Genomic DNA, 27,683 nt, shown 5'->3' on the forward strand with positions numbered 1-27,683 from the left:
GAGGAATGATAGGAGAGAGATGGGTCGATAACTAGAGGGAGCCTTGGCGTCAAGGAAGGGTTTTTTTTTTTAGGATAGGGGAAACATTGACATGTTTGAAAGCAATGGGGAAGGAGCCATTGGAGAGCAAACGAAGAGAAGTTTTTTACCATCGACTCCTTATACCATTTGGAACTCCCGCCCATTCCATATCTGACAGACCACCACTCTCCCCACCTTCAAAGCCTTATTAAAATCACCTCCTCCAAGAAGCCTTCCCCATTTAAGCCCTCATTTCCCCTTCTCCCTATCCCTTCTGTGTCACCTATGCACTCAGATTGTATTATTATTATTATCATCATCATTATTATTATGTGATTTATGAAGTACTTGCTATATGTCTAGCCCTGTTCTAAGCGCCGGGGTCAATACAAATTAATCAAGTGCTTACTACAATGCTTTGCACACAGTAAGTGCTCAATAAATATGAGTGAATGAATCAGATGGACAAAAACCCTGTTCCACAAGGGACTCTCAAAATAAGTAGGGACTTGATATTCACCCCATCCTCAGCCCCACAGCACTAATGTATACATTGATTATTTATATTGACATCTGTCTCACCTTTCAGATTGTAAGCTCTAGATTGTCTACCAGCTCACTTGTATTATACCCTCCCAAGCACTTAGTAGAGTGCTCTGCACACAATAAGTGCTCAGAAAATACACTGATTCCTTGATTAACATGCCCAGAAATGCTCTGGGCATGTTACTCCCCTCCTCAAAAATCTCCAGTGGCTACCAATCAACCTATGCATCAGGCAAAAACTCCTTACCCTGGGCTTCAAGGCTGTCCATCACCTCGCCCCCTCCTACCTCACCTCCCTTCTCTCCTTCTCCAGCCCAGGCCGCACCCTCCGCTCCTCTGCCACTAATCTCCTCACCGTGCCTTGTTCTTGCCTGTCCCACCGTCGACCCCCAGCCCTCATCATCCCCCTGGCCTGGAATGCCCTCCCTCTGCCCATCCACCAAACTAGCTCTCTTCCTCCCTTCAAAGCCCTACTGAGAGCTCACCTCCTCCAGGAGGCTTTCCCAGACTGAGCCCCCTCCTTCCCCTCCCGCTCCTCCCCCTCCCCATCCTCCCACCTTACCTCCTTCCCCTCCCCATAGCACCTGTATATATGTATATATGTTTGTACATATTTATTACTCAATTTATTTATTTTACTTGTACATATTTATTCTATTTATTTTATTTTGTTAATATATTTTGTTTTTTTGCCTGTCTCCCCCTTCTAGACTATGAGCCCACTGTTGGGTAGGGACCGTCTCTATATGTTGCCAACTTGTACTTCCCAAGTGCTTAGTACAGTGCTCTGCACACAGTAAGCACTCAATAAATACAATTGAATGAATGAATGATTAATTGATTTTAGGTCCTGGTGTGTCACATTCTGATGAACTAGAAAATGGGTACCCCTTACACTGTTCCTGCAGGTCCCCAATAAAATTTATTTTGCTTTAGAATCGCCAAATTTCAGGATTCTTCCCCCCACAGCTCTGCTCCTTTTAAACCTTCATACTTTTTGAGTAATATTATCTGTGTGCGCATTTATCCATTACTTCATCAAATAAACTTTGCTGAAGTCATTCAGTGCTAAGGGAGTAATTATGTGGACAGTTTTGTTAATTGATTTCCTCAATAAGTGTTATTTTTTTGACAATGGGAAAGCCTTCCAAGTTGCTTTTCTGAGCTGCTTTTTTTTCTTTCATTTTCCCCATTCTGGATCATGTTTACTGTGCTACCTTGTTTACTGTTTTGCCGTGACCTGTTGATTTTCTAACTACCTGCTACTTTGAAGCAGTAAATGATAGGAACATATTCCAGGTCTTAGATTCCATTAAGATATTGAGGTGAAACCTGATTATTCAGTTCATCTATTTCCATACCCATCTTTTGAGAGGAGTACATCTTTGGAGTACCATGTATTATTATTATGGCTACTAGCTGCTAAATGTGCTTTATGAAGTACTGTACTAACCAATTGGCTCACTTGGTGATATTCAGCTAAAACACAATCCCTGACCCTCATGGGCCAAATATACTAAACGGAGTTAACATCTATAGCCTCCCCATCCCCCGCCTTACGTCCTTCCCCTCCCCACAGCACCTGTATATATGTATATATGTTCGTACATATTTATTACTCTATTTCACTTCATTTATTCTATTTATTTTATTTTGTTATTATGTTTTGTTTTGTTGTCTGTCTCCCCATTCTAGACTGTGAGCCCGCTGTTGGGTAGGGACCATCTCTATATGTTGCCAACTTGTACTTCCCAAGCACTTAGTACAGTGCTCTGCACACAGTAAGTGCTCAATAAATATGACTGAATGAATGAATGAATGTAATAGAGAATCAGCAATATAAGGTAGGAGGAATAGAGTGTTTTTAAGTTGATGGTAAGGAATTTTTGTTTGTTGTACAGGGGGATGAGCAATCATTAGAGGTTTTGAGAAATGGGTAGATATGAATTTAACATTTTTTAAGAAAAAGACCCGAGCAGCAGAATTAGAGCAATTGACATTTTGGAATCTGCTGATTTTGGATTGCAGGACTCTGCCTTTACAAGAGGCTTCTTGTTGTCTTGTTGTGATGACCTTACTAGTACCTCTGAATGACATGCTCCGTGCTGATGACTGTCACATTGGGAAGTTTTAAAAATAGCTTAGAAAACCAATGGCTGATACATGATCACAGTGATGTTTGTGATATGTTTGGGTATATGGGACCATTCAGAGTTCAGAGTGTTAAGAGTTAAGAGTGTTAAGAGTTCAGAATTTGGTCAGATGTTGCAACTCTGCAACTCTTCTTGGTTTACCTCTGGCCTACTTGGAAGAGATATTGTCACAGTAATCCAGTACTCTCAGCATAATATCGGTAACTACAAAGTGGGCAGGAACAGCATTAGTAATTAGAAGCACTGAGTCCAAGAAATTTGTGCCAACTGAATCAAAGGTCAAATCAGTGACCTAAGAGACTTTGAATAAGATAGGTTGCATAATTGGTAGAATTCCCAATAAATAATTATTAGCTGAAACTGAAGAAAGAAAATCAAATGTGCTATTTTAACAAAAATGTTACTGAAATACATTTTTCTGTATAATATGTATGTATATGATCAATTCACTTAGCATCACTGTGAGCAGTATTACATTAGTGGAAAGAGCATGGGCTTGAGAGTCAGAGTCGGAGGTTGTGGGTTCTAATCCTGGCTCCGCCACTTGTCAGCTGTGTGACCTTGGGCAAGTCAGTTAGCTTTTCCGTGCCACTTACCTCATTTGTAAAATGGGGATTAAGACTGTGAGCCCCATGTGGGACAACCTGCTTATCTTGCATCTACTCCAGCGCTTAGAACAGTGCTTGGCACACAGTCAGTGCTTAACAAATACCATTGTTATTATTATTATAACAAGTATTTATTGAGAATAGACTGGCCTTGTCTTCTCAATATTGGCATGTTTAGAAGAATATTTGATCAAATTTAGTGCTAGCACACCCATACTAAAATTAATTTTTCTGAGGCGAATCCTCTTGAAGCTGCTCTTGATTTCTCTGGAAGCTCTAATATTTGTATTTTACTCTCAGCTTTTTATACCTTCACAAATGTTTTGAATAAGAGTTTATTTGTGTGGAAGTGTATTAATTCTTCTGAATAGTTTATCTTTACTTAAGTCATTCAGGACAAAGACAGTGATTATGTGGGCAGCATAATAAATTTCCCTGATTGATTGCAATTTCTGTACTGGATAAGTCTTCCCATTTGTTTCTGAGCTTTCTACTTTCTTGGTCTAGTCATTGTCTCTATTCCTTCTTGCATTTTATTCCAACACCTCGCTGATCATATGCCTTAGAATTGTTTTTCAGCCCATTGATCTAAAGAACTGTATAAGATGTCTGTGTATATGGGACAGTAAAACAGTTGTGTATGTATATATGTTAGTTATGTGTGTGTATATGTATATATTATATGCATCAATTAATCAAAGGAATTTATTGTCCACTTACTATGTGCAGAGCACTGTACTAAAGTTTTGGGAGAGCAAAATGCAAGAGAGTTAGGAGACACATTTCCTGCCCACAGTGAGCATCATGGACTAGAGAGTCAGAGGACCTGAGTTCTATTCCTGGCTCCACCAGTTGTCTCTTGTGTGTCTTTGGGCAAGTCATTTAACTTCTCTGTGCCTCAGTTACCTCATCTGTAAAATGAGAATTAAGACTGTGAGCCCCATATGGGACATAGACTGTCTAAGCAGATTATCATGTATCTATCTCAGTGCTTAATACAGGGCCTGGCACATAGTAAGCACTTAACAAATACCAAAAAAAAAAAAATAAAGAAAAAAAGCTTACAGCCTATTAGTTAAGTTTGCACTGTAGACATATCTATATATCTATCTATTTTATAATCCAGCGGCTGATGATGAGATTATATCAGTGTGTGCAAATGTGGTTGATAAAGCCAGTAAGTGACTGAGAACCCCTTGCACCTTGTGGGACTTTAAAAATTTCCCTTGCCATGCTATTACATTCATTACTCACTGTCCCTGGCACTATTTTCTTTTCTTCTTCTTTGTGTCAAAATTCTCTCAAATCCTCTCCTCCAAAAGTACCTCTTTTCTAATAGTCACTCACCAAGCTGATATGTATGTGACAGGTGTCTATCAAATGCCCAGGGCTACTGCTCTGCCACATCATTTAAGGTCTTTCCTTTGTCATGCCATTAAAACATTTATAGAAGCAGCATGATCTAGTGAAAAGGGCATAGGCTTGGGAGTTAGAGGACCTGTTTACTAGTCATTGCTCTACCACTTGCCTTTTAGGTGACCCTGGGCAAGTCACGTAACTTCTTTGGGACTGAGTTTCCTCATCTATAAAATGGGAATTTAAATGCCTGTTCTTTGTCTCTCTTAGATTGTGAGCCCCTTATGGGACAGGGGCTATGTCCAACTTGATGATCTTGTATTTAGCTCAGTGCTTGGCACATAGTAAGCATTTAACAAATATCATATTATTACTACTATTATTATTTATTATTATCATCATCATCATTATTAGTTCTCTCCTACAATTACAGACTTCTAGACTGTGACCCCGTTGTTGGGTAGGGACTGTCTCTAAATGTTGCCGAGTTGCACTTCCCAAGTGCTTAGTACAGTGCTCTGCACACAGTAAGTGCTCAATAAATATGATTGAATGAATTACACTATTTCAGTTCACTAGAGAGCAGTTGTTTGCATAGAACATAAAGATGTCAGTTTGGGATTCATAGACTTATGGAAACATTTGATGCCGACTTCTACTCTGGCAACTTCTGGAAAAAAGTTTGTTTGCTCTGAAAAGTTTTGCTAAGACTCTCAAACCATGCCACAATAATATGGCAGGCCATGTTGGAATTGGAGTGTCCGATCCTATCTCCATCACTAATATACTAAGCAGAGTCATATACTAAGTCCACTCCAGGCCCTGCTCATCAGCCACATTCCTCTTATCAAATCCTTAGCTGAACAATTCCATTTCCTTTTGGGATTTTTCCATGAAGAACACCTTCTTCCTTGCCCCTGGGCAATCTGTCAGAGTCAGCTAAATTTGAAATGAAACTACTAAAGGGAAAACTGACCTTTCTCCATTGCCCTGGAGGTAAAGCCACATTTAATTGATTGATAAGGAGGTGAAAAGTGACAATTCTCCAATTTCTTAGGAAAATATTTATAAAAGCCTTGGATGAGGAGGGGGTTAATTAATAAATCAATCAATAGAACATATTTATTGCACACCTTTGGTGTTCAGTATCCTGTGACTAAGTACATGGAAGAATATAATAGAATTAGATGACATAATCCTTGCCCCAAAGTCTTATAATTTAGGAAGGGAATAAAACAATGTAAATTATAGATGTAGGAAGATGACAGTGAAAATATAGATGTGTGGGATGAATAAGTTCTTAAATATGAGTAAGTCAGTATGTAAGAATCCGTATAGCTCTCCCTAAAGATGGTAATTTCCATAGGCTTTCAAGATGGAAATCCTGCATTTCCAGATGTTCAAGTGAGATTATTCTATCACCTAGGTAAAAATTTAACCCCTGAGAAAGGGAGTTCTATGCCAAATAATGAAAACTCATGAAAGAGCATAAAGCATGAGGTGGAACCAATTTCTTGAAATTCATCGAGTGGAGAATACTATCAAACAGAATGATTCTGTCGGCCATCATAAAAATAAGCTTTTGAAGCATCTATATTTTAGATAGCCTAAATCAGCCATAAAAAATAAAATAATGAATATGTATAGGCTAATTTATTAACTCCACTAGAAATATTTATTAGCATTATACAGCCTAATTTCTGAATTTTATTACACAAAAAGATTCTAATTTCTAAATAATAAGGGAAGTACTAAATGAAGTAAAAGAAAAATGAGTAGTTTAACCTTGTGAGAAATCCAAGATATCCTCAGTGCTCTCTACACAGCTGTCAGGTGTGGGAGCTTATCAGATAGCTGTCAGAACTGGAAAAATAGCTTCTGCAGTTTGCCATCCAGATCCTGTAATTGTTATCCATTATGAAAAGACTGCAGGGAAAGTTGTAAATAACACTGGAAGTTATTCTATCAACTTTTTGTACTTAATTTAAACATGGTATCTTTAAATTCAGGTTTCCTTCTATTAGAGAAAATGCTTTGAACTAATGGTGAATGTAATATTTTTCTAGGAATTGGACCATGTTTATGAAGGAATAGTGTTAAGATAAATGATCATTGCAAATACATTTTGGGTATGGCCTCAGGTCGATCCAACTCATGTGATACACAGGGAAAAGCATTCAGTCACAGAACGTTAGACTTTAAAAATGGTGTTCTTTAACCCAGGAGATGAAAAAGTCATCATATTTACTGGTGCCTCTCTTAGTCCTTGAAATCAAACTCCCAATTATGGTTATACATAGTACTTTAAAAAAAAATAATTGCCTTGTTAGTGTGAGGAGACAAAACACCTAATGTGTGTTGAACAAATGTTATCAGTTCCAATAGAACAAAAATCCAGCTTTGGTAAAGGCATGTGGGAGACTTTATTTACAAACAGCTGCTCTTCCCTGCCATAAGTTCAGTTGGTCAGAGTGCCTCGGGCTTTGGAACCAACAATATTGAGGAGTTTTACCGTCCCTGTTTTTTGTTTTTTTTTTCAGGAAGATAAAGGATTGTTCCATGAAATATATCTGGGAACTGCACCCTGGCTATCTCTTTAATGTGAAAGCCCCATTTTAATATCTTCATTTGGTCATTTAAAAATCTCCTACTTTTCCTGGAGAGTTTTTGATGCTGGATTATCAAACATACGTGCCTACAGAATGGATCCAAGACAGGGTAGAATATTTATTCTGGGTTGAAATGAGTCCTAATGTCCTTCAGTTCTTTTCCCCTTTTCACTCCATTCTCCAACATCCTCAAACCCACCCTCGAAACTGCCAATTCACCACTTAGTTTTTACCACCTTACCCAAGAATGGCTGATTTATTCTTCTTCCACTGTTTGGATCAACGTCCCAAATTCTGTCTCTCCTAAATTTTTATTCCTTGGCCTAAGTACTTAGATTAGAGAAGTAGCCTGGCATAGTGGATAGAGTACAGGCCTGGGAGTAAGAAGGTCATGGGTTCTAATTTCCGGCACTGGCCCTTGTCAGCTGTGTGGCCTTGTGCAAGTCACTTAACTTCTCTGTGCCTCAGTTCCCTCATCTGTAAAATGGGTGTTTAGACTGTGAGCCTCATGTGGGACAGGGACTGTGTCCAACCTGATTTTCTTGTATCCACCCCAGTGCTTAGTACAGTGCCTGGCAAATAGTATTTAGCAAATACTATAATCATTATTATGATATTCAACCCACCCCCCATACACAGCACTTAATGTACATATCATTGTGACATATTCCAACTCTGAACTTCAAACCCTCAGGATATCCTAACCCTGACCCAGAATTACTTCCTATCCCTCCATGTGCCTGTGTCCTTTCAGCCACAGCTCCGATCCTTCCCCATGTCTTGCTCTTCCAGACAAGACTCCAGAAGAGTCTGGAGACTCCATACCTCGTGCTTCAAGATGGCCAAGGCCCTTTTCCCCAGCCACCTGGCCCCCTAATTCCTTCCCAATCCTTCCCTCCAGTTATGATTTACTGCTATTTAAAGCATTAAACTTCCTTTAGGGAATGGCATTTAGGAATTAATCTCCCCCCTGCTGACCATGAGGGGTCATTGGAGTGACCACCACATATCTTACATTCTGTTGTATCCCTTACTTGTAATTTATTTTTATGAATGTTTCTGTCATTGGATTGTAAACTCCTTGAGTACAGGGAACATGTCTAGTTATTCTAGCGTACTCTCCCAAACAATAATGTCCCCCTCTAGACTGTGAGCTCGATGTGGGCAGGGAATGTGTTTGATGTTATATTGTACTCTCCCAAGAGCTTAGTACAGTAGTACACAGTACTACTTAGTACACAGTAAGTGCTTAATAAATGCAATTAATAATAATAATAAATACTATTGTTTGACTCATTCAGCACAAAATCCACTTGCGGGTACTATTACTCCCTGGAGAAATGTACCATGGAAAACACCCAAAGAGTAGAGCTTTCATCAATCAATCATGTTTACTGAGCTCTTACTGTGTGCAAAGCACCATACTAAGCACTTGGGAGAGTGCAGTATAATAGTTGGTAAGCATGTTTTCTGCCCTCAATGAGCTTACAGTCCAAATGTCTGTACTCCAAATCCTAGAGAGGTCCCAGCACATGTCTGTGTTTTCAGACACTAAGCATGTGTTGCCTACAAATCTGGCCTTTTATTGCTTCATTTCCCAGTCACGCCAGTGGAAATCCACTGAGGACTTCGGTTGGTTGCTAGGCTGTCAACCCACTTCCACAGACATTCAGTGGTCACTTCAGAGTCCACATCTTCTAATGAGGCTCTACTGAACTCTCTCTGGTGTCATAACCAGCACAGCTCAGGTAAATGGCCCCCTCCATCCTCAACATTGGGGTCACTCAGGCAGAGGCTACCCGTCTGGCAGTGGGGGGTGGTAATAAACAGGAGGGACTGATGATAATTTGAAATCAATTACAAAAATATTTTTAAAAGCTGAGTTAATTAGAAATCGAAACCAGTTGCTCCAAATGGAACATACACTTAGCAACATTCATAATTGCCTATCCAAATGATGACTAATTCATTCAGGACATAATTATTGAGTACCCACAGACCTTTATATAATTAAATAAAACATGAAGACAGAATCTGCTATCTCCAACATTTGCAAGGATGCCAGGCAACCTCTTTTTGTTTTTATTTTTGCTTGCCTGATGGGTAACCATCAGTATGAAATACAGCACATAAACGTTTACAGATAAACCAACTTTGTTTTATCTGCATGAAAGTTAAACCTTTTGAGCATGGATTAAAGTCAAGCCCGTTTAATCAGTCATATTTACTGGGTGCTAACTATGTGCAAAACACAATACTAAGCACTTGGAAGAGTTCAATATAACAGAATTGGCAGACATATTCCCTGCCTACAATGAGCTCACAGTCCAGAAGGGGAGACAGACATTATTGTAAATAAATAAATTACAGATATATATCTATATGTGTATATATTGATATATATCTAAATCTATATGGAGATATAGGTATTTATCTATATAAACTGTGGGGCTGAGGGAGGAGCTAATAAAGGGTTCAAATCTAAGTACAAGGGTAACGTAGAAGGGAGTGGAGAAGAGGAAACGAGGGCTTACTCGGGGAAGACTTCTTGGAGGAAATAAGCTTTTAATAAGGTTTTGAAGGGAGGGAGAGTCTTATTCTGCCAGATATGTAAAAGGAGGATATTCCAGGATATTGCAGTGGTAAGTTGTGGGCAAGAGGTCAGCAGCAGGATAGAGGATTTGAAGTACTCGCATTAAAGGAGAAAAGTGTGTGGACTGAGTTATTGTAGGAAAGCAGCGGAGTAGGTAGGATGGGCAAAGTGATTGAGTGCTTTAAAGCCAATGTTTGATACAGAGGTGGATGACAACTGCTTGAGGAGTGGAGAAACACTGACTGAATGGTTTTGTAGAAAAATGATCAGGACAGCAGAATGAAGCATGGACTGGAATGGGGAGAGGCAAGAGGTAGGAAGGTCAGCAAGGGAGGCCTAATCCTTTAAGCAGGCAATACCAAAACCCAAAATGCCTCAGTTTGTCTCCTTCCCCTTTTGCTCAATCCATCCACCCTTGATTTGCTTTGTTCCCAGTGATGGGACTAGTTCCTATGTTAAATATGTTTCTTTTGGGAAAGCCTTCTGGAAGTAAATGGGTGAATTCCTGTTTCTTGTGCATGGGCTAGTTTCGGATTCACCAGCATAGTGTTCACAATATATTCCTTCCTCTCTGTTCCACACTGCTCTCTGAGGATGGAGGAGGACAAGAGGGGTGCCAAGCAGAACTCAAAACATTGTTTAGTTGGAGAAAATTTTCCACCTGACATAAAAAAAGAATTGTTTGGGTAAAATATTGCAACAAGGCTGACTGGCACAAATGTGCTTTACAGTTCAGTTAAGTATAATTACATCTTGCCATTCTGGCTTCAATCACATAATGTGGTCCTTTTTTTCATTTTTTTCAGTCACACTTTTTGTGGTTTATGCTGCCATATATTTTTTTTCTTTCTCACCTGTAGTTTTACTTCCCTTTCTGATTACCCAAGACGGGATTAATAGTCCATGCTGCTGAAATTATAGGCTTGGTTGAATCACCGGAAGTCAGGATTCTAAATGAAAAAGAATAAGAATAAATAAAAGAAGAATGAGCATGCCATTATTCAGCTTTCTCACATTTAATGCTAGCAGGTCTCCAGTGGAGTAAAATAAAAGCAGTGTGACTTAGTGGAAAGATCCTGGGCTTAGGAGTCAGAGGTCGTGGGTTCTAATACTGACTCCCCCACTTGTCAGCTGTGTGACTCTGGGCAAGTCACTTAACTTCTCTGTGCCTCAGTTACCTCATCTGTAAAATGGAGATGAAGACTGTGAGCCCCACGTGGGACAACCTGATTGCCTTGTATCTACCCCAGCACTTAGAACAGTGCTTGGAACATAGTAAGCGCTTAACAAATACCATCATCATTATTATTATCATTATTATTAGAAGCAGGAATTGCATACTATGATCTACAGACCAGACTCGTGTCACTAACTACTGTGGCCAGTTGGTTTATACCTCCTATTGGAGTTGTTGCCTGACAAAGGTGTGTGTGTGTGTGTGTGTGTGTGTGTGTGTGTGTGTGTGTGTGTGTGTGCGCACACACAGTATGGGGGAGGTTGTAGATCCTGCCTTGATCATTTATATCTTTTCAACTGTATATGAACCCATAGGTACATTTCACTAATAGTGGCATTTTTTATTATGAAGGACAATTCCGAGTTTTATATATCTAAGCAGTGTGTCTAGAGCACGAGCTTGGGAGTCAGAGGTCGTGGGTTCTAATCCCGACTATGCCACTTATCAGCTGTGTGACTTTGGGCAGGTCACTTAACTTCTCTGTGCCTCAGATACCTCATCTGTAAAATGGGGATTAAGACTGTGAGCCCCACGTGGGACAACCTGATTACCTTGTATTTACCCCAGTGCTTAGAACAGTGCTTGGCACATAGTAAGCTCATAACAAATACCGTCATTATTATTATTAAATAATGATGGGAAATAGTAATAATAATAATGGCATTTGTTAAGTGCTTACTATGTACCAGGCACTGTACTAAGCTCTGGGATGGATACAAGCAAATTGGGTTGGACACAGTCCCTTATCCCACGTGGGGCTCACAGTCTCAATCTCCATTTTACAGAAGAGGTAACAGGGGCCCAGAGAAGTTAAATGACTTGCCCAAGGTTACACGGCAGACAAGTGGTAACAGAGACAGGATTAGAACCCAGGATAAATAGGAAAAAAAAAACACTTGTACATCACATGGGTGTGACAGAGCTAGGAGAGGCAGCAGGGAAAAGAGTGGTGGGATGGGACTGGGAGGACACAGAGAAAATGTGTAGAGAAGCAGCATGGCTCAGTGGAAAGGGCCCGGGCTTTGGAGTCAGAGGCTATGGGTTCAAATCCCGGCTCTGCCAATTGTCAGCTGTGTGACTTTGGGCAAGTCACTTAACTTCTCTGTGCCTCAGTTACCTCATCTGTAAAATGGGGATTACAACTGTGAGCCGCACGTGGGACAACCTGATCGCCTTGTACCTCCCCAGTGCTTAGAACAGTGCTCTGCACACAGTAAGCGCTTAATAAATGCCATCAAAAAAAAAATGGGAAATGGGGGCATGGAAGAAAGGTGAAGACAGACAAGGGAAAGAAGAAAAAAATTGCCTATGATGCTCCATTCAGTTTCTAACTACCTCAGCTATAACATGGCTATTTTAGCCAAAACATTGACTGCTGTGTCCCCTCCTAAGTAGCCACTATGGCTGGTTCCAGATCAGTGGAAAGTGGGAGCTTGAAGTTTAGACTGCAGCTGCGGCCTCCTGGGAGAAAGCAGAAAGAACAATGAAAACTGGCTCCTGCTGGGCTATTTTCATCTCAACCCATTTGCCCAAGAGCCTGGTTTCTGGCAAGCGGGAGGAGGGATCTTTGGACCAAAGCCGGTGGAGGGGATGGAGAGGAATGTGTGAATGTTTTAGTAAACTCTATAGCTGAAACAGGAGGACTCAGCTGTTTCGTGGAATCAACTTTCATGAGGTGGGAGATTAGAATTTCGTTCCCTGTTTAAACAGGAATAAATCGAAACAAACAAATTTGCATGACAGAGGTAGTCAGAGATAGAACCAAGAATAGAGCCCATATTTCTGATATTTGTTTAATACTCATTTCTGGAGAAAACATCCGTTCTGGGGTATGTATTATCTTTTCCAAGGTTTTCTTCCAAGAATAGAACATTCTTGGTTAGTAGTTAGGGGAACCCATTAGTAATTTCAGATTTACTTGTACTCGTATCTGTGTACATGCATTAACACACACACACACACACACACATTGACACTTCTGTTCTTCATTTTAGACAATGACATGAGTGGGAAGATCCTATCTTGAATGTAATTGTAGCTGATCTATGTGTGACTGAGCCCACCAGTATATTGTTTATTCATAAAGAGGTTTATTCATAGAGAAGTAGCGTGGCTCAGTGGAAAGAGCACAGGCTTTGGAGTCAGACGTAATGGGTTCAAATCCTGGCTCTGCCAGTTGTCAGCTGTGTGACTTTGGGGAAGTCATTTAACTTTGTGCCTGTTACCTCATCTAAAAAATGAGGATTAAGACTGCGAGCCCTCCATGGGACAATCTGATCACCTTGTGACCTCTCCAGCACTTAGAACAGTGCCTTGCACATAGTAAGCACTTAATAAATGCCATTATTATTATTATTATAAACAAGGATTCTTACTTTTCCAAATGTCTTAATCTTGATTTTTGAGCCTTCCCCTAAGTTGCAAAACCTTTGCTCAAGGATTGCAACCCTTGTCCTTATTTTTGCACATTGGATGTATCTGTTTGCTACAATGCTCTTCAATGGTCCATCAGTCACTTGCTATGCCTCATTTTTTGAGATTATTCTTCACTCTGTACTATAATTCTTTATTCTGTCCACCTAGTTTTTTGGTACCCCCTCAAATTCACTCTGCAGCAGCTGTTTGGGTACCCTGTTGTCATTCATTCTCCCACATGCCTCACCCAGTGGAACTTTGTGCCTGTAAGTCTTCATTGTGATTAATAATGCTAATAATAATTATGGTATTTACGTGTTTACTATGTGTCAGGCACTGTTCTAAGTGCTAGGGTGTATACCAGGAAATCAGGGTGGGCACAGTCCCTGCCCCATGTTGGGCTCACAGTCTCAATCCCCATTTTACAGATGAGGTAACTGAGGCCCAAAGACAGTCATACTCGTCAGTCACTCATATTTATTGAGTGCTTACTGTGTGCACAGCACAGTAGCTAAGCACTTGGGACAGTACAATACCACAATATAACAGACACATTCCCTGCCTAAAATGAGATTTACAGTCTAGAGGTTATACCATACTTGGTTGACTAGTGGATAGAGCACAAGCCCGGGAGTCCAAAAGACCTGGGTTCTAATTCTGTCTCCACCACTTGTCTGCTGTGGGAATTTAGGCAAGTCACTTAACTTCTCTCTGCCTCAGTCACCTCATCTGTAAAATGTAGATTAATACTGTAAATCCTATGCAGGACAGAAACTGGGTCCACTGTGCATATAGCTTTAATTCATCAATCGCATTTATTGAGCGCTTACTATGTGCAGAGCACTGTACTAAGCACTTGGGAAGTACAAAGCGCTTGGGAAGTGCAATTTAATTCTATTTGTTTTGATGATTTTGACACCTGTCTACATGTTTCGTTTTGTCGTCTGTCTCCCCCTTCCAGATTGAGCCCGTTGTTGGGTAGGGACCATCTCTATATGTTGCCGACTTGTACTTCCCAAGTGTTTAGTACAGTGCTCTGCACACAGTAAGCACTCAATAAATACAATTGAATGAATGAATGAACTCATTTACCTCGTATCTACCCCAGTACCTAGTACAGTTCCTGGCACATAGTAAACACTTACCAAATACCATTATTATTATGGCTTTATTTTTGAAGGTCTGTTCATTAGCATCAGTGGTAACAAGGATGGTTGCCCTCCTTGACATCCAACTCCTGGGGTTCTTAATGGCCCTTCTATTCTTGCAGTTGATCCAATGGAGAAATCATTTCTCTGGAAATCAGGAGACCTAGATTTTAGTACCGGTTCTGCTCTCAGCATGTGAATAAAGATGGCCCAAGCATTCACTATGAGGTGTATCTCTGCCCCTGATTCAGTTGCTGCACTCCATACCCCAGTGGGAATATGACTGATAGGAATGACAAAGTGCAAGCCACTACTACTAAAACAAATCATCTGCACAAGTTTCTAGGTCCAGAAGTATCAGGCTGAGGCTCATCCACTGTTCTTTAAGGAGGACTCCATCATCAGTGGATCTCTTCTAAAGTCCTTTATTCTTTCAATCAATTTTTCTGACCAGGTATATCGTTCTGTTCAGCTTCTCTGAAGGAGTGACAGGGATCTATTTTATACCACCTCCTTTGTTTGAATAGTGAGGGATTTGGATACAGTTATATAAAAATCATATTCAAAATTCTTGATCAGAAAACGAAAGCACAGACTCTCTAGTGTGATTTCACCCTGGCATGATTTCCGAACATCTTGTAAAACAGAATGAGATATTAAAATTAAAAGTCATTGACTCCAAGCAGCCCCAGTCTGCAGTCTCAGTGTGATTTTAAAGGCTGCCAATAAAGGGGTGGGGGTGGGGTGGGGGTTCTTTTTTTCAAACTGCCAAGATAAGTTCTCAAGTAAACAGTAGAAGCATGACTTCTAAATCAACACCTTTAAAACAGTAATAAAAAAGTAACAGAATAAAGAAACCCACACAGCTCTTTCCTCTCGTTCTGTAAATCCTCCCTGAGGCAAAACTCTTTCAACTGGGAGCATTTTGCCGAAGATTGAATATTTGAAACCAAGTACAGAGTCAATATGTTTTTTACAAACTGATGATAGAATGTTTAAGAATGACTTTTAGTAGATTTTTTTTTATTACTATGGCTAAAACAAAAGATTTGGGAATTTATATCAAAATGATTAGGGGAAGAAGGCTATAAATAATTCCATTCTTTGGGAGCAAATACCTTGGAAAAATAAATTTAAAAGGAATATCACACTTTTTCAAAGACCTAGAGAGGTAGATTATTGCCTAATCTCAGTTCAGCTATTTAGGGATGTGTAGAAAGTGCCAGTCTCAAAGAAATTCCCCTGGGTACTTTCAAAGCCTTAGAAGAGTATCTATGAAATTACTTTTTATACTTTTTATCTAGGTCATATTCCATAAAAGTGACTTCAGTGTCTTTTCATTGAAACATGCATCATAATGTGAATTTCACTTCTTACCTAAATAATTAATTTCCCTTTCAGCAGGGTCAGTTTGAGGCATATAATCACTGTGATATGGGGAAAAGATTGTCAACCCCACCCCTTCCAATTGATGTAACACAGTAGAAAGAGTGTGGGGTTGCGAGTCAGGAGACCCGCTTCTAGTCCCAGCTCTGCCGTTTCCCTGCTCTTTACCTTGAGCAAGTATCTTATCTTGGCCCCAGTTCGGATAAAAATAAGTATTTTCTCTCCCTTTTGGACTGAGCTCCATGCAGGGCAAGAAGGGGCCTGAATTGATTATCTTGTGCTTAGTAATAATAATAAATAATGATGGCATTTGTTAAGCGCTTACTATGTGCAGAGAGCACTGTTCTAAGCACTGGGGGCGATACATGGTGATCAAGTTGTCCCACGTGGGGCTCACAGTCTTAATCCTCATTTTAGAGAAGAGGTAACTGAGGCTCAGAGAAGTTAAGTGACTTGCCCAAGATCACACAGCAGGCAGGTGGCGGAATCGGGATTCATACCCATGACCTCTGCCTCCAAAGCCCATGCTCTTTCCACTGAGCCACACTGCTTCTCTAATACAGTGCCCTGCACACAGTAAGCACTCAATAAATAGGATTGATTGATTGATTAGAACAGAATAAGTACTTCCCCCCCACGTATTCTCTCCCAGTCCTTAGTAGAGTAGTCTGCACATAGTAAACACTTAATAAAAATATTAGTACTGTTTAATGACTGCTATTAACATTATCATTATTATTATCATTACTACTTTACACTTTAGGTGTGCACGTTGTGATATAATGACATCATATAGGGGATGGCACAAAGCCCTAAACCCAGAACTTCCTTTCAGGGGTATGAACCTGACCCTATCCTTGATCCAGAGCTATTGCATTCCTCTCCCAGGTACCTGTCCACACAAACACCATTTTTTAATTTTTTAACTTCCACTGCCTTGTGGCTGCCCCATCTGTTATTGTTCCTGAGGCAGCTGCTTCACTCATTGCCTGAAGCAGGCCCAAACTTGAGAATTCATTCCCCTCGGCCAAGGAGTTGCTTGATGCGGCCCGAGAGAGATCTCTGTCTGTCCAGAATCTGGTGAGCAACACTGAGAAAACTAGCCCTCAAGGCAGAGGCTAGCTAAAAGTAATCTGAGCAACGTCTTAATCCCAGAAACCCTTAAATTCTACTTGTGACTGCACCAAGCAGACCTCTATGAGCCTCAATTCTCCCATCTGTAATGCAATGTTAACCCTATTCTTCATTCATTTTTCATTCATTTCATTTCATTTCATTCAAGACAGAAAGACAACTCATATTGTCATGAGTAATAAGAAATACTTGTTTGTAAAGCAATTACTAAAGGGCTAAATTATGCTGCTTCATGCCCAACTGTTTGCTATTTATTTGTTCTGATATCCTTTGCTTTTATGTAAGTGAGAAAATATTCCAGTTTTCAAAGATTAATCATCATCATCATCAATCGTATTTATTGAGCGCTTACTGTGTGCAGAGCACTGTACTAAGCGTTTGGGAAGTACAAACTGGCAACGTTAATACTCAAAGATATTCAAAGATGAATGAAAGTACTGTCTTCTATGATGATCTATTCGTCTCTATTTCTACCTATAAAGCTTAATCAGACATGTGATGTGCTCTGCCATTCTTATGTGCGACAATGCCATTTTTTTTAATCATCTCTTTGAATCTAGCTTCATTCCACAACCATTCAGGACATCCTGTCCATTTTATGTAGATTACCTTGAGTTTCTAAGGAGAGGATGTTCAGTGTTCAGGCTCTCTATGCAATATATAAAGTCTTTGTTTTCAGATACCATGAACCTGCTTCACTTGGCAGAATATAATAAATTGCAATAACACACCGATCATGTCAGTCTCCACAAGCAACTGAAAGGTTGTCTCCGTCCGTGGAGACTGGTAAAAGGAAATGCTAGGAAGTGAGCTGACGGCTGGAAAGTGGCTCCAACGTGCAAAATCAGTCTCGGGTCCGGGGGCTGCTCTTTGAATATGCCACTTTGTTATTCTGCCCTTCCTAGGGACTTAGTTCATCATCATCATCATCAATCGCATTTATTGAGCGCTTACTGTGTGCAGAGCACTGTACTAAGTTCAGTGCATTGCAGTAAATGGACACAATATGAATGCTGCTACACCCGATTCTTTTGCTATAGATGGTAAGCTCCTTGTGGACAGGTTTTGAGGCAACCAACTCAGGTGTATTGTACTTTCCCAAGGGTTTAGTACGGTGCTCTACACCCAGTAAACTGTCAGTAAATACCATTTTTGATTCATATGACTCTTCCTCCTCCTCCTCTTCTTCCTGTTCCTGTTCAGAGAAGCAGTGCGGCTCAGTGGAAAGAGCACGGGCTTTGGAGTCAGAGGTTATGGGTTCAAATCCCGGCTCCCCAATTGTCAGCTGTGTGACTTTGGGCAAGTCACTTAACTTCTCTGGGCCTCAGTTACCTCGTCTGTAAAAGGGGGATTAAGACTGTGAGCCCCACGTGGGACAACCTGATCACCTTGTAACCTCCCCAGTGCTTAGAACAGTGCTTCCCCCCTCCATCCCCACCATCTTACCTCCTTCCCTTCCTCACAGCACCTACGTATATATGTTTGTACATATTTATCACTCTATTTATCTTATATATATCTATTCTATTTATTTTATTTTGTTAGTATGTTTGGTTTTGTTCTCTGTCTCCCCCTTCTAGACTGTGAGCCCGCTGTTGGGTAGGGACTGTCTCTATGTGTTGCCGACTTGTACTTCCCAAGCGCTTAGTACAGTGCTCTGCAGACAGTAAGCTCTCAATAAAAACGATTGATTGATTGATTGATTACTAAGCGCTTAATAAATGCCATCACTATTATTATTACTACTTCTACTTCTCTTTCTAATACTATTTCTACTACTGCTTCTACTGCTACTATTACTTACCATGTCCTACTTTATGGCTCAGCTGTAGACTGCTAAGATTTCTCAGTGATACTGATTACACAGTGGATGGTCACAGCTGCTGTGACCTTTCGCAAGTCCAGACGTATAAGGTGAAAGCTGTAAATTCCAGGGCTAGTCCTGCGGATAAGATTTAGTAGCAGCAGAGAAGGAGAGTGCAGTTCTGTGACAGGAAGGGTGAACATGAATACTACTATGGATTATTCAGACACAGATAGTGATTCTTATGATGGAGAGAGCTCTACTTGTGGTGGTAGTGATGATGAAGATTCCAGTGGTGAAGCTGAGAAAATATCAGAGTCAGTGGTCAGAAAACAGTATTTGAAAAAAATGTGTGTGTGTGTGTTCTGTTAACTCATTAAAAGGATCTAACTTCTGTTAATTTCCATAATGTTTACTATGAATGTTTCTAGTTGGCTGTAATCTATAGACACTATTAGTGACTGCTTTTGGATTTGTAACTTGGTGCATTTTTTTTAATATAGTATTAGTGCTATTTTTGCAATAGTAAACATACAGCCTTAGTGTTGTGTTCACAGTGCATAGCTACAAAACTGGCTGAGGTATATTAATTTTTAAAAGATGGATGTGTGATAGACTGATAATTAGATAAGTAACCTTGCATCTGACGTAGTATTATGCTTAATATTTCCAACTTTGGCCAAGTTATGTTTCATATGCCACTTTTTCCAAATGTAAGATTTAAAACTATAACCCACTTTTTCAGATTTTACATTTTCTATGGCCCAATCTTCACTTAACACTTTGTTACTAAAACCTGTCTCAAAAAGTCAGACCTGAAAGTCAGAACGATGAAGTTTCAGGACAAGATCCCTGTCAGCCCCATCTCTCCCCCTCAAAATGTAAAGCTACCTAAAATTCCTATAATTAAGGGACACATTTTTCCAAGGACCATTTAACCTCACCAGTGTCAGAAGAGATATAGAGGCTGAGAAAGTAAATAAGGCCATGGAAAGAGTCCCAGCATACTGAAATCCAAAGTTCAAAAATCATTCTAAACATTTTGATTTTCCATTGTATTCCCTTTTGTTTTTGGAAAAGGGGTAATGTATAGCAGATTACGTGGTTTTAGTTATTCATATTTGTAACTGTGCATTTGTAATTGTTTTTAACATATAAAGGACTGCGGTTTGGCGATTTGTGGAGAGAACAATGTCTCTAAGTTGGCAGCAGTGTCTTTGGCTCGCTGGGGATGGGCTTATACTAAGTTCACTGGCTTGCAGATATATATATAACTGAATGGACAGACATGAAGTCATGAAAGCACTTATAATAGAGCTGTAATAAAGTTGTTTTGGATGCTAGAAATTTGCATTGTAATTTCCTGTTGCTATCTGCAGCATCACATGGCATTGTTACTGGATCTCTTCAGATAGGAATTCTAATTGTAGGGCAATCGAAATAGTATTCTCCAATTCACTTTGTAATTAGGTCCCTGAAGGGATGCATTAGTACCATTCTTCATAATCATGCATCATAATATCATAAATAGATTTATGTACAAATGCATTGGGATTATTATCTCATTAGAAATTCCCTGTTTAAGTGCGTTCAGAGCATGTGTCTTAAACCCAAATTATGGATAAATTATAATTTTCTGTAGGTTGTTTTCCTTAAAGGTATGCATCTTATATTTTAGAAAAATGGTGATTTGGAAAGAAGCACAAGAGTAATTACTTACAAGTTTCCATTTATAAAATGAAAACATTTAGAAGTACTACTGAATGCATGTATTGTTATCAGTAAAAATATTAAAATCTCAGAATTTCTTTACTCGATTTTAGTCTGGGTATTAACCTTAAATGGTAAAAATAGGAACATTTCCATGTGGGATTTATCTTGAAAACTTCTGCTCAAAAGTTACTACAGGAAAATATTTTAGGTAAAACTCACTCTTTTCCACACTTAAGAAGGCATTGTGCCTTTTCTGTATTGGAAAATGGAAAGTTTGGGGGTCTTTTTAGAGGGGGTAACAGGCTTTATGGGGTTTCCATAGTTCCCAATGGTAGAGGCTACACAGAGGTAGTCTTTGAGATGATTTTCAGAAGGGAACTTCCAAAATGGGCTCTGACTATTCCCCATCTGTTTCACAGAATAAAAGCATTCTGACTTTTCATGCATGGACCTCTTCATCAGCGGCTCATTTCGAATTTTCATTTCTATTATGTTTACTTTGTAGGGAAGATGTGAGAACGGCCAATGTAATTGCTGCAGAAGCGGTAACCTGCCTTGTGATTGACAGAGAGTAAGTATATCTTTCATTACTTTATGGTACTGCTTCCCGTTAACTGAATGCCAAAGGACTGTGGAGGAGCCAGAGCATTTTATAGTAACTACTAGTTTATCCACTTAAATGTTCTGCACAATTACTTAGCAAACCCAGTTTTCTCTTCCCCACACAGAAGGATTCAGTGTCTGAGAAACTTCAAGAATCCTGGCGCAAAGCCAATATGAGATAGGGCCTGGGCCATCTTGATAGGCAGTGTACTGAGAGCTCACCTCCTCCAGGAGGACTTCCCAGATTGAGCCCCCTCTTTCCTCACCCCTTCCCCATCCCTCCCGCCCTACCTCCTTCCCCCCCCACAGCACCTGTATATATGTCTGTACAGATTTATTACTCTATTTATTTTACTTATACATATTTACTATTCCATTTATTTTGTTAATGATGTGCATCTAGCTTTATTTCTATTTATTCTGATGACTTGACACCTGTCCACATGTTTTGTTTTGTTGTCTGTCTCCCCCTTCTAGACTGTGAGCCCGTTGTTGGGTAGGGACCGTCTCTGTATGTTGCCAATTTGTACTTCCCAAGTGCTTAGTACAGTGCTCCGCACACAGTAAGTGCTCAATAAATACGATTGAATGAATGAATGCAGCATGTTTGATCTGGTGGGCCTTTAAGAACACCGGCACTTCTCCTGTCTGGCTACTAGACTTCTGTCTTCCCTTGAAATGGGATACAAAATGGAGCCATGCATCTAGTCAGGATGGAACATTTTTCCTTCCTAACCAGATATGATCTGGAGAAGCAGCATGGCTCAGTGGAAAGAGCACAGGCTTTGGAGTCAGAGGTCATGGGTTCAAATCCCGGCTCTGCCAACTGTCAGCTGTGTGACTATGGGCAAGTCACTTAACTTCTCTGGGCCTCAGTTACCTCATCTGTAAAATGGGGATTAAGACTGTGAGCCCCCTGTGGGACAAGCTGATCACCTTATAACCTCCCCAGTGCTTAGAACAGTGCTTTGCACATAGTGAGCGCTTAACAAATACTATCATTATTATTATTATTATCCTGATGAAAGGGAGACTTGAACCTGGAGGAAGGAGAGGGGAGTGAAATGAAGAAAGTGGATTCTCATCCTTGCTCTCTCCCTTGCCTGTTTTGTGACCTTGGGCAAGTCACTTCTCCGTGCCTCAGTTTCCTCATCTGTAAAATGGGGGTAAAATCCTACTCCACTCTCCTCAAACTGTGAACCCTATGTGTGACAGGGACTATGTCCAACCTTATTATTTTGTGTCTTCCCCCACACTTAGTACAGTGCTTGACACATAATAAACAAATTCCAAAAGTACTATATCTAAGAAAGGAAGAGATGAATGAAAAACCCGAAATGCAGGAAAGGAAATGCCCTGCATTAGAGAAGCAGCCTGGCCTACTGGAAAAAGCATGGAGTCAGAGGATCTAGGTTCTAATCCCAGCTCTGCCACTTATCTGCTGTGTGACCTAGGGCAAGTCACTTAACTTCTCTTGGCCTCAGTTACCTTATTTATAAAATGGGTATTATAATTGTGACCTCTATGTGGGACAGAGACTGTCTTCAATATGATTATCTTTTATCTACCCCCATGCTTAGTACAGTGCCTGACACATAGTAAGAACTTAACAAATGCTACTTAAAAAATGTCCAGCCAATTACCTCCATTACAAGGATTGGATCATTTGGGTCAACCAAATGTTGAGTTCACAATCAGTGCTGAATAACCCGTAATTGAAAAATCCTGTCAAAACCTGGCTGTATAGTATTTAATTTACTAAAGGACCACTGGGGCTTCATCCAGTACAAACAGATGGTGGACATTAGGCCTGCCGGCTTAAGCAGCTTTCTTCACAATTTCACGAGCAAGGTTCCACGTTACATAAATTAATCACTGTGATTTATTTTTCTCTATGGGAGGAAAAAAAGAAACTTGATTAAATTAATCATGTATTGCATAAAAACATTCATTGAGAAAATTGGAAAACGATAAACAAATTACTTCAGAAAGAGAAATCTCTATGGAGATGTCTTTTTTGCAGTTTATAATATCAACAAACTTTCTCTGGATCCCACTTGTACCCTCTAGGGATTCCCTACCTCCTTCCTCTCATTCCTATTCAAATCCTCAGATTGGTTATTTACTCTTACTGCCTCCACTTTCTCTCATCCACCTCCCTCCCTGACCCTCTGCAATCCAATTTCCACTATTTTTACTCTCTTGACGTCACTCTGAATTAATCAGTGTTATTTATTAACACTGTTAATTATTATTAACAGTTATTATTGTTATTATAGTATGCAGAGACTCAATTCTATATAAATTTCAAACACTGCAAAGATCAATACTACTCCTCCTACTATTATGGTGCCGCCTTGTACTTCCAAAGCACTTAGTACAGTGCTCTGCACACAGTAAGCTCTCAATAAATATGATTGAATGAATGAATGAATCAAAATGAAGCTGAACTTGTCAAAGGAGTTGCTGCCACTGTAGAATTTTGGGGGACAACATGTCACCTAATTAATCTGCTAATGTGGACTTGGGTAGAAGATAAAAAATGATTCAAGGCCACACATCCTCTTATCAGTCACTTTTGTGCACATTGCTAGATCTTGCGCAATGAGAGAGTGTATTTTTATGCCTTATCAATCAATCAACCGTATTTATTGAGCACTTACTGTGTGCAGAGCACTGTACTAAGCGCTTGGGAAGAACAAGTCGGCAACACATAGAGACAGTCCCTACCCAACAGCGGGCTCGCAGTCTAGAAGCGGGAGACAGAGAACAAAACCAAACATACTAACAAAACAAAATAAATAGAATGGATATGTACAAGTAAGATAAATAAATAGAGTAATAAATATGTACAAACATATATTATACATATATACAGGAGCTGTGGGGAAGGGAAGGAGGAAAGATGGGGGAGATGGTGAGGGTGACGAGGGGGAGAGGAAGGAAGGGGCTCAGTCTGGAAAGGCCTCCTGGAGGAGGTGAGCTCTCAGTAGGGCCTTGAAGGCCTTATCTTTATCTATCTCTTCTATTCTCTTCAGTGCATATACATAGGTAATCAGGAAAATGGGAGCAGGAGTATAGGTTGCTGATAAAAACAAGAAGAAGTCAGACTGCTGTCTAGGATCAGAGTATATGAAACTGGTGCTGCCATGCTTACCAGCTTCCTTGTTGCTGCTTGGAGGTTCTTGCCCTGTCTTCCCAGTAGAACAGAACTATCAATCATTGGTATTTAATGAGTGCTAACTGTGTGCAGAGCACAGAACTAAGTGCTTGGGAAAGTAAAATATAACAAATTTGCTAGACATGCTCCCTGCCCACAAGGAGTTTACAGTCTAGAGTGGGAGACAGGGATTAATACAAATTAAGGATATGTATTTGTGTTGAGCGGCTGAAGGTGGGTGACTAAAGGATACAAATTCAAATGTAAGGAGATGTAGAAGGGAGAGGTAGTAGGGGAAATGAAGGCTAGTTGGGGAAGGCCTCTTGAAGAAGATGTGATTTATTAAAGCTCTGAAGGAGTGGAGAGTGATGGGCTGTCAGATACGAAGGAGGAGGGAGTTCCAGGCTAGAGGAAGGACGTGCATGAGGGTTGGCAGTGAGAGTGATGAGATCGAGGTACAATGAGTAGGATTGTGTTAGAGGAATATAGTGTGTGTGCTGGATTGGAGTAGGAAATCAACGAAGTAAGATAGGAGGGGGCAAGGTGATTAAGTGTTTTAAAGCCAATGGCAAGGAGTTTCTGTTTGATGGGGAGTGGATAGGCAACGACTAGGGGTTCATGAGGAATAGAAAACATAGACTGAATGTTTTTTTAGAAAAGTGATCCAGGCAGCCGAGTGAAGGGTGGACTGGAGTGGGGAAAGACAGGAGGCAGGGAGATCAGTAGAGAGGTTGATGCAGTAACCAAGGTGGATAAGTGTTTGAATAACATGGTAGCTGTTTGGGTGGCAGATTACTGTGGATGGTAGGTTTTGGGCATGTACCTCAGGCCAACTTCCTACTTACCCGACCCTTTCAGGTTTAAGCTCAATGGAGCCAATTTTAACCAACTGTTAGCAATCAGAAGTGAGAGCAGGTCATCCCCTGATTATGTCCATGTATCTAATGGAAACGCCCCAGAAAACTATAAGAGGACCGAGCACATGTCTGGATGTAAGGAGTCATGGATTCTAAGCCCACATGTGGTGAGGGTATATCATTTGAGTAGGGACAACTAATTTAACATATCTGGGCCTCAGTTTCTTCATCTGTAAAATGGGGGTAATATTTCTTCTCCCCATATCCTGCGCTACCTGTTCTCCCCCTGGCTTTTCCACCACTGTAGATGGCACCACCATCCTTCCTTTCTCACAAGCCCATACCCTTGGCGCTATTCTTAATTCCTCTCTCTCTCTCTCTCTCTCATTCAACCCACACATTTGACCCATCACTAAATCCTCTCAGACCCACCTTCATAACATCACTAAAATCCACCCATCCCTCTTCATCCAAACTGCAGCCATGTTAGTACAATCACTCATCCTATCCCACCTGGATTACTGCATCAGCCTCCTTGCTGACCCCCCAGCCTCCTGTCTCTCCCCACTGCAGTCTATACGTCACTCTGCTGCCCAGATCATTTTTCTAAAAAAAACATTCAGGACATGGCACCTCACTCCTCAAAGAACTCCACTGATTGCCCATTCACCTCTGCATCAAACATTTATTAATTCATTCATTCAATCGTATTTATTGAGTGCTTACTGTGTGCAGAGCACTGCACTAAGCAGTTGGGAAGTACAAGTTGGCAACATATAGAGACAGTCCCTACCCAACAGTGGGATCACAGTCTAGAAGGGGGAGACAGACAACAAAACAAAACATATTAACAAAATAAAATAAATAAAATAGTAAATATGTACAAGTAAAATAGAGTAATAAATATGTGCAAACATACAGGTGCTGTGGGGAGGGGAAGGAGGTAGGGTGGGGGGGTGGGGAGGGGGAGAACAAGGAGGGGGCTCAGTCTAGGAAGGCCTCCTGGAGGAGGTGAGCTCTCAGGGCTTTGAAAGGAGCAAGAGAGCTAGCTTGACATAATAATAACGATAATAATGGCATTTATTAAGTGCTTAATATGTGCAAAGTGCTGTTCTAAGCACTGAGGTTACAAGGTGATCAGGTTGTCCCACGGGGGGGCCTCACAGTCTTAATCCCCATTTTACAGATGAGGGAACTGAGGCACAGAGAAGTTAAGTGACTTGCCCAAAGTCACACAGCTGACAATTGGTGGAGCCGGGATTTGAACCCATGACCTCTGACCCCAAAGCCCATGCTCTTTCCACTGAGCCACGCTGCTTCTCTATGTGCAGATGTGCGGAGGGAGGGCATTCAAGGCCAGGGGGAGGACATGGGCCGGGGGTTGATGGTGGGACAGGCAAGAACGATGCACAATGAGGAGGTTAGAGGCAGAGGAGCAGAGGGTGTGGGCTGGGCTGTAGTAGGAAAGAAGGGAGTTGAGGTAGGAGGGGATGAGGTGATGGACAGCCTTGAAGCCAAGAGTGAGGAGTTTTTGCCTGATGTGTAGGTTGATCGGTAGCTACTGGAGATTTTTGAGGAGGGGAGTAACATGCCCAGAGCGTTTCTGCACAGAGATGATCCGGGTAGCAGCGTGAAGTATAGAGTGAAGTGGGGAGAGGATGGGAGATCAGAGAGGAGGCTGATGCAGTATTCCAGTCGGGATAGGATGAGAGATTGAACCAGCAGGGTAGCGGTTTGGATTTAGAGGAAAGGGCGGATCTTGGCAATGTCGTGGAGGTGAGACCAGCAGGCTTTGGTGACGGATTGGATGTGAGGGGTGAACGAGAGAGCAGAGTCGAAAGTGACACCAAGGTTGCGGGCTTGTGAGATGGGAAGGATGGTAGTGCCGTCAACAGTGATGGGAAAGTCAGGGAGAGGGCAGGGTTTGGGAGGGAAGACAAGGAGTTCAGTCTTGGACATGTTGAGTTTTAGGTGGCGGGCAGACATCCAGATGGAGATGTCCTGAAGGCAGGAGGAGATGCGAGCCTGGAGAGAGGGGGAGAGAGCAGGGGCAGAGATGTAGATTTGGGTGTCATCAGCGTAGAGATGATAGTTGAAGCTGTGGGAGCTAATGAGTTCACCAAGGGTGTGAGTGTAGATAGAGAACAGAGGGGGACCAAGAACTGAGCCTTAAGGAACCCCTACAGTAAGGAGACGGGGGGGGCGGGGGGAGGAGTCCGCAAAAGAGACTGAGAATGAACAGCCAGAGAGATGAGGAGAACGAGGAGAGGACAGAGTCTGTGAAGCCAAGGTTGGATAGCGTAAACAAAAACTCCTCACCACTGGCTTTACAGCACTCCC

At 40.9% G+C, this 27,683-nt stretch overlaps 1 protein-coding gene across 2 annotated transcripts in view; it reads left to right on the forward strand.

The window, feature by feature from the left end:
• The window catches only part of PRKG1 (protein kinase cGMP-dependent 1), a 1,213,342-nt gene that overhangs the window by 1,025,794 nt on the left and 159,865 nt on the right, over positions 1-27,683 (forward strand). For both annotated transcript variants that reach the window (XM_038744169.1, XM_038744170.1), the window contains one exon: positions 21,229-21,294. In XM_038744169.1, coding sequence (XP_038600097.1) covers positions 21,229-21,294 — 66 coding nt within the window. The remainder of the gene's footprint in view (positions 1-21,228; positions 21,295-27,683) is intronic.

Source organism: Tachyglossus aculeatus, chromosome 3, assembly GCF_015852505.1.
Source record: "Tachyglossus aculeatus isolate mTacAcu1 chromosome 3, mTacAcu1.pri, whole genome shotgun sequence".
NCBI classification, from domain to species: Eukaryota; Metazoa; Chordata; class Mammalia; order Monotremata; family Tachyglossidae; genus Tachyglossus; species Tachyglossus aculeatus.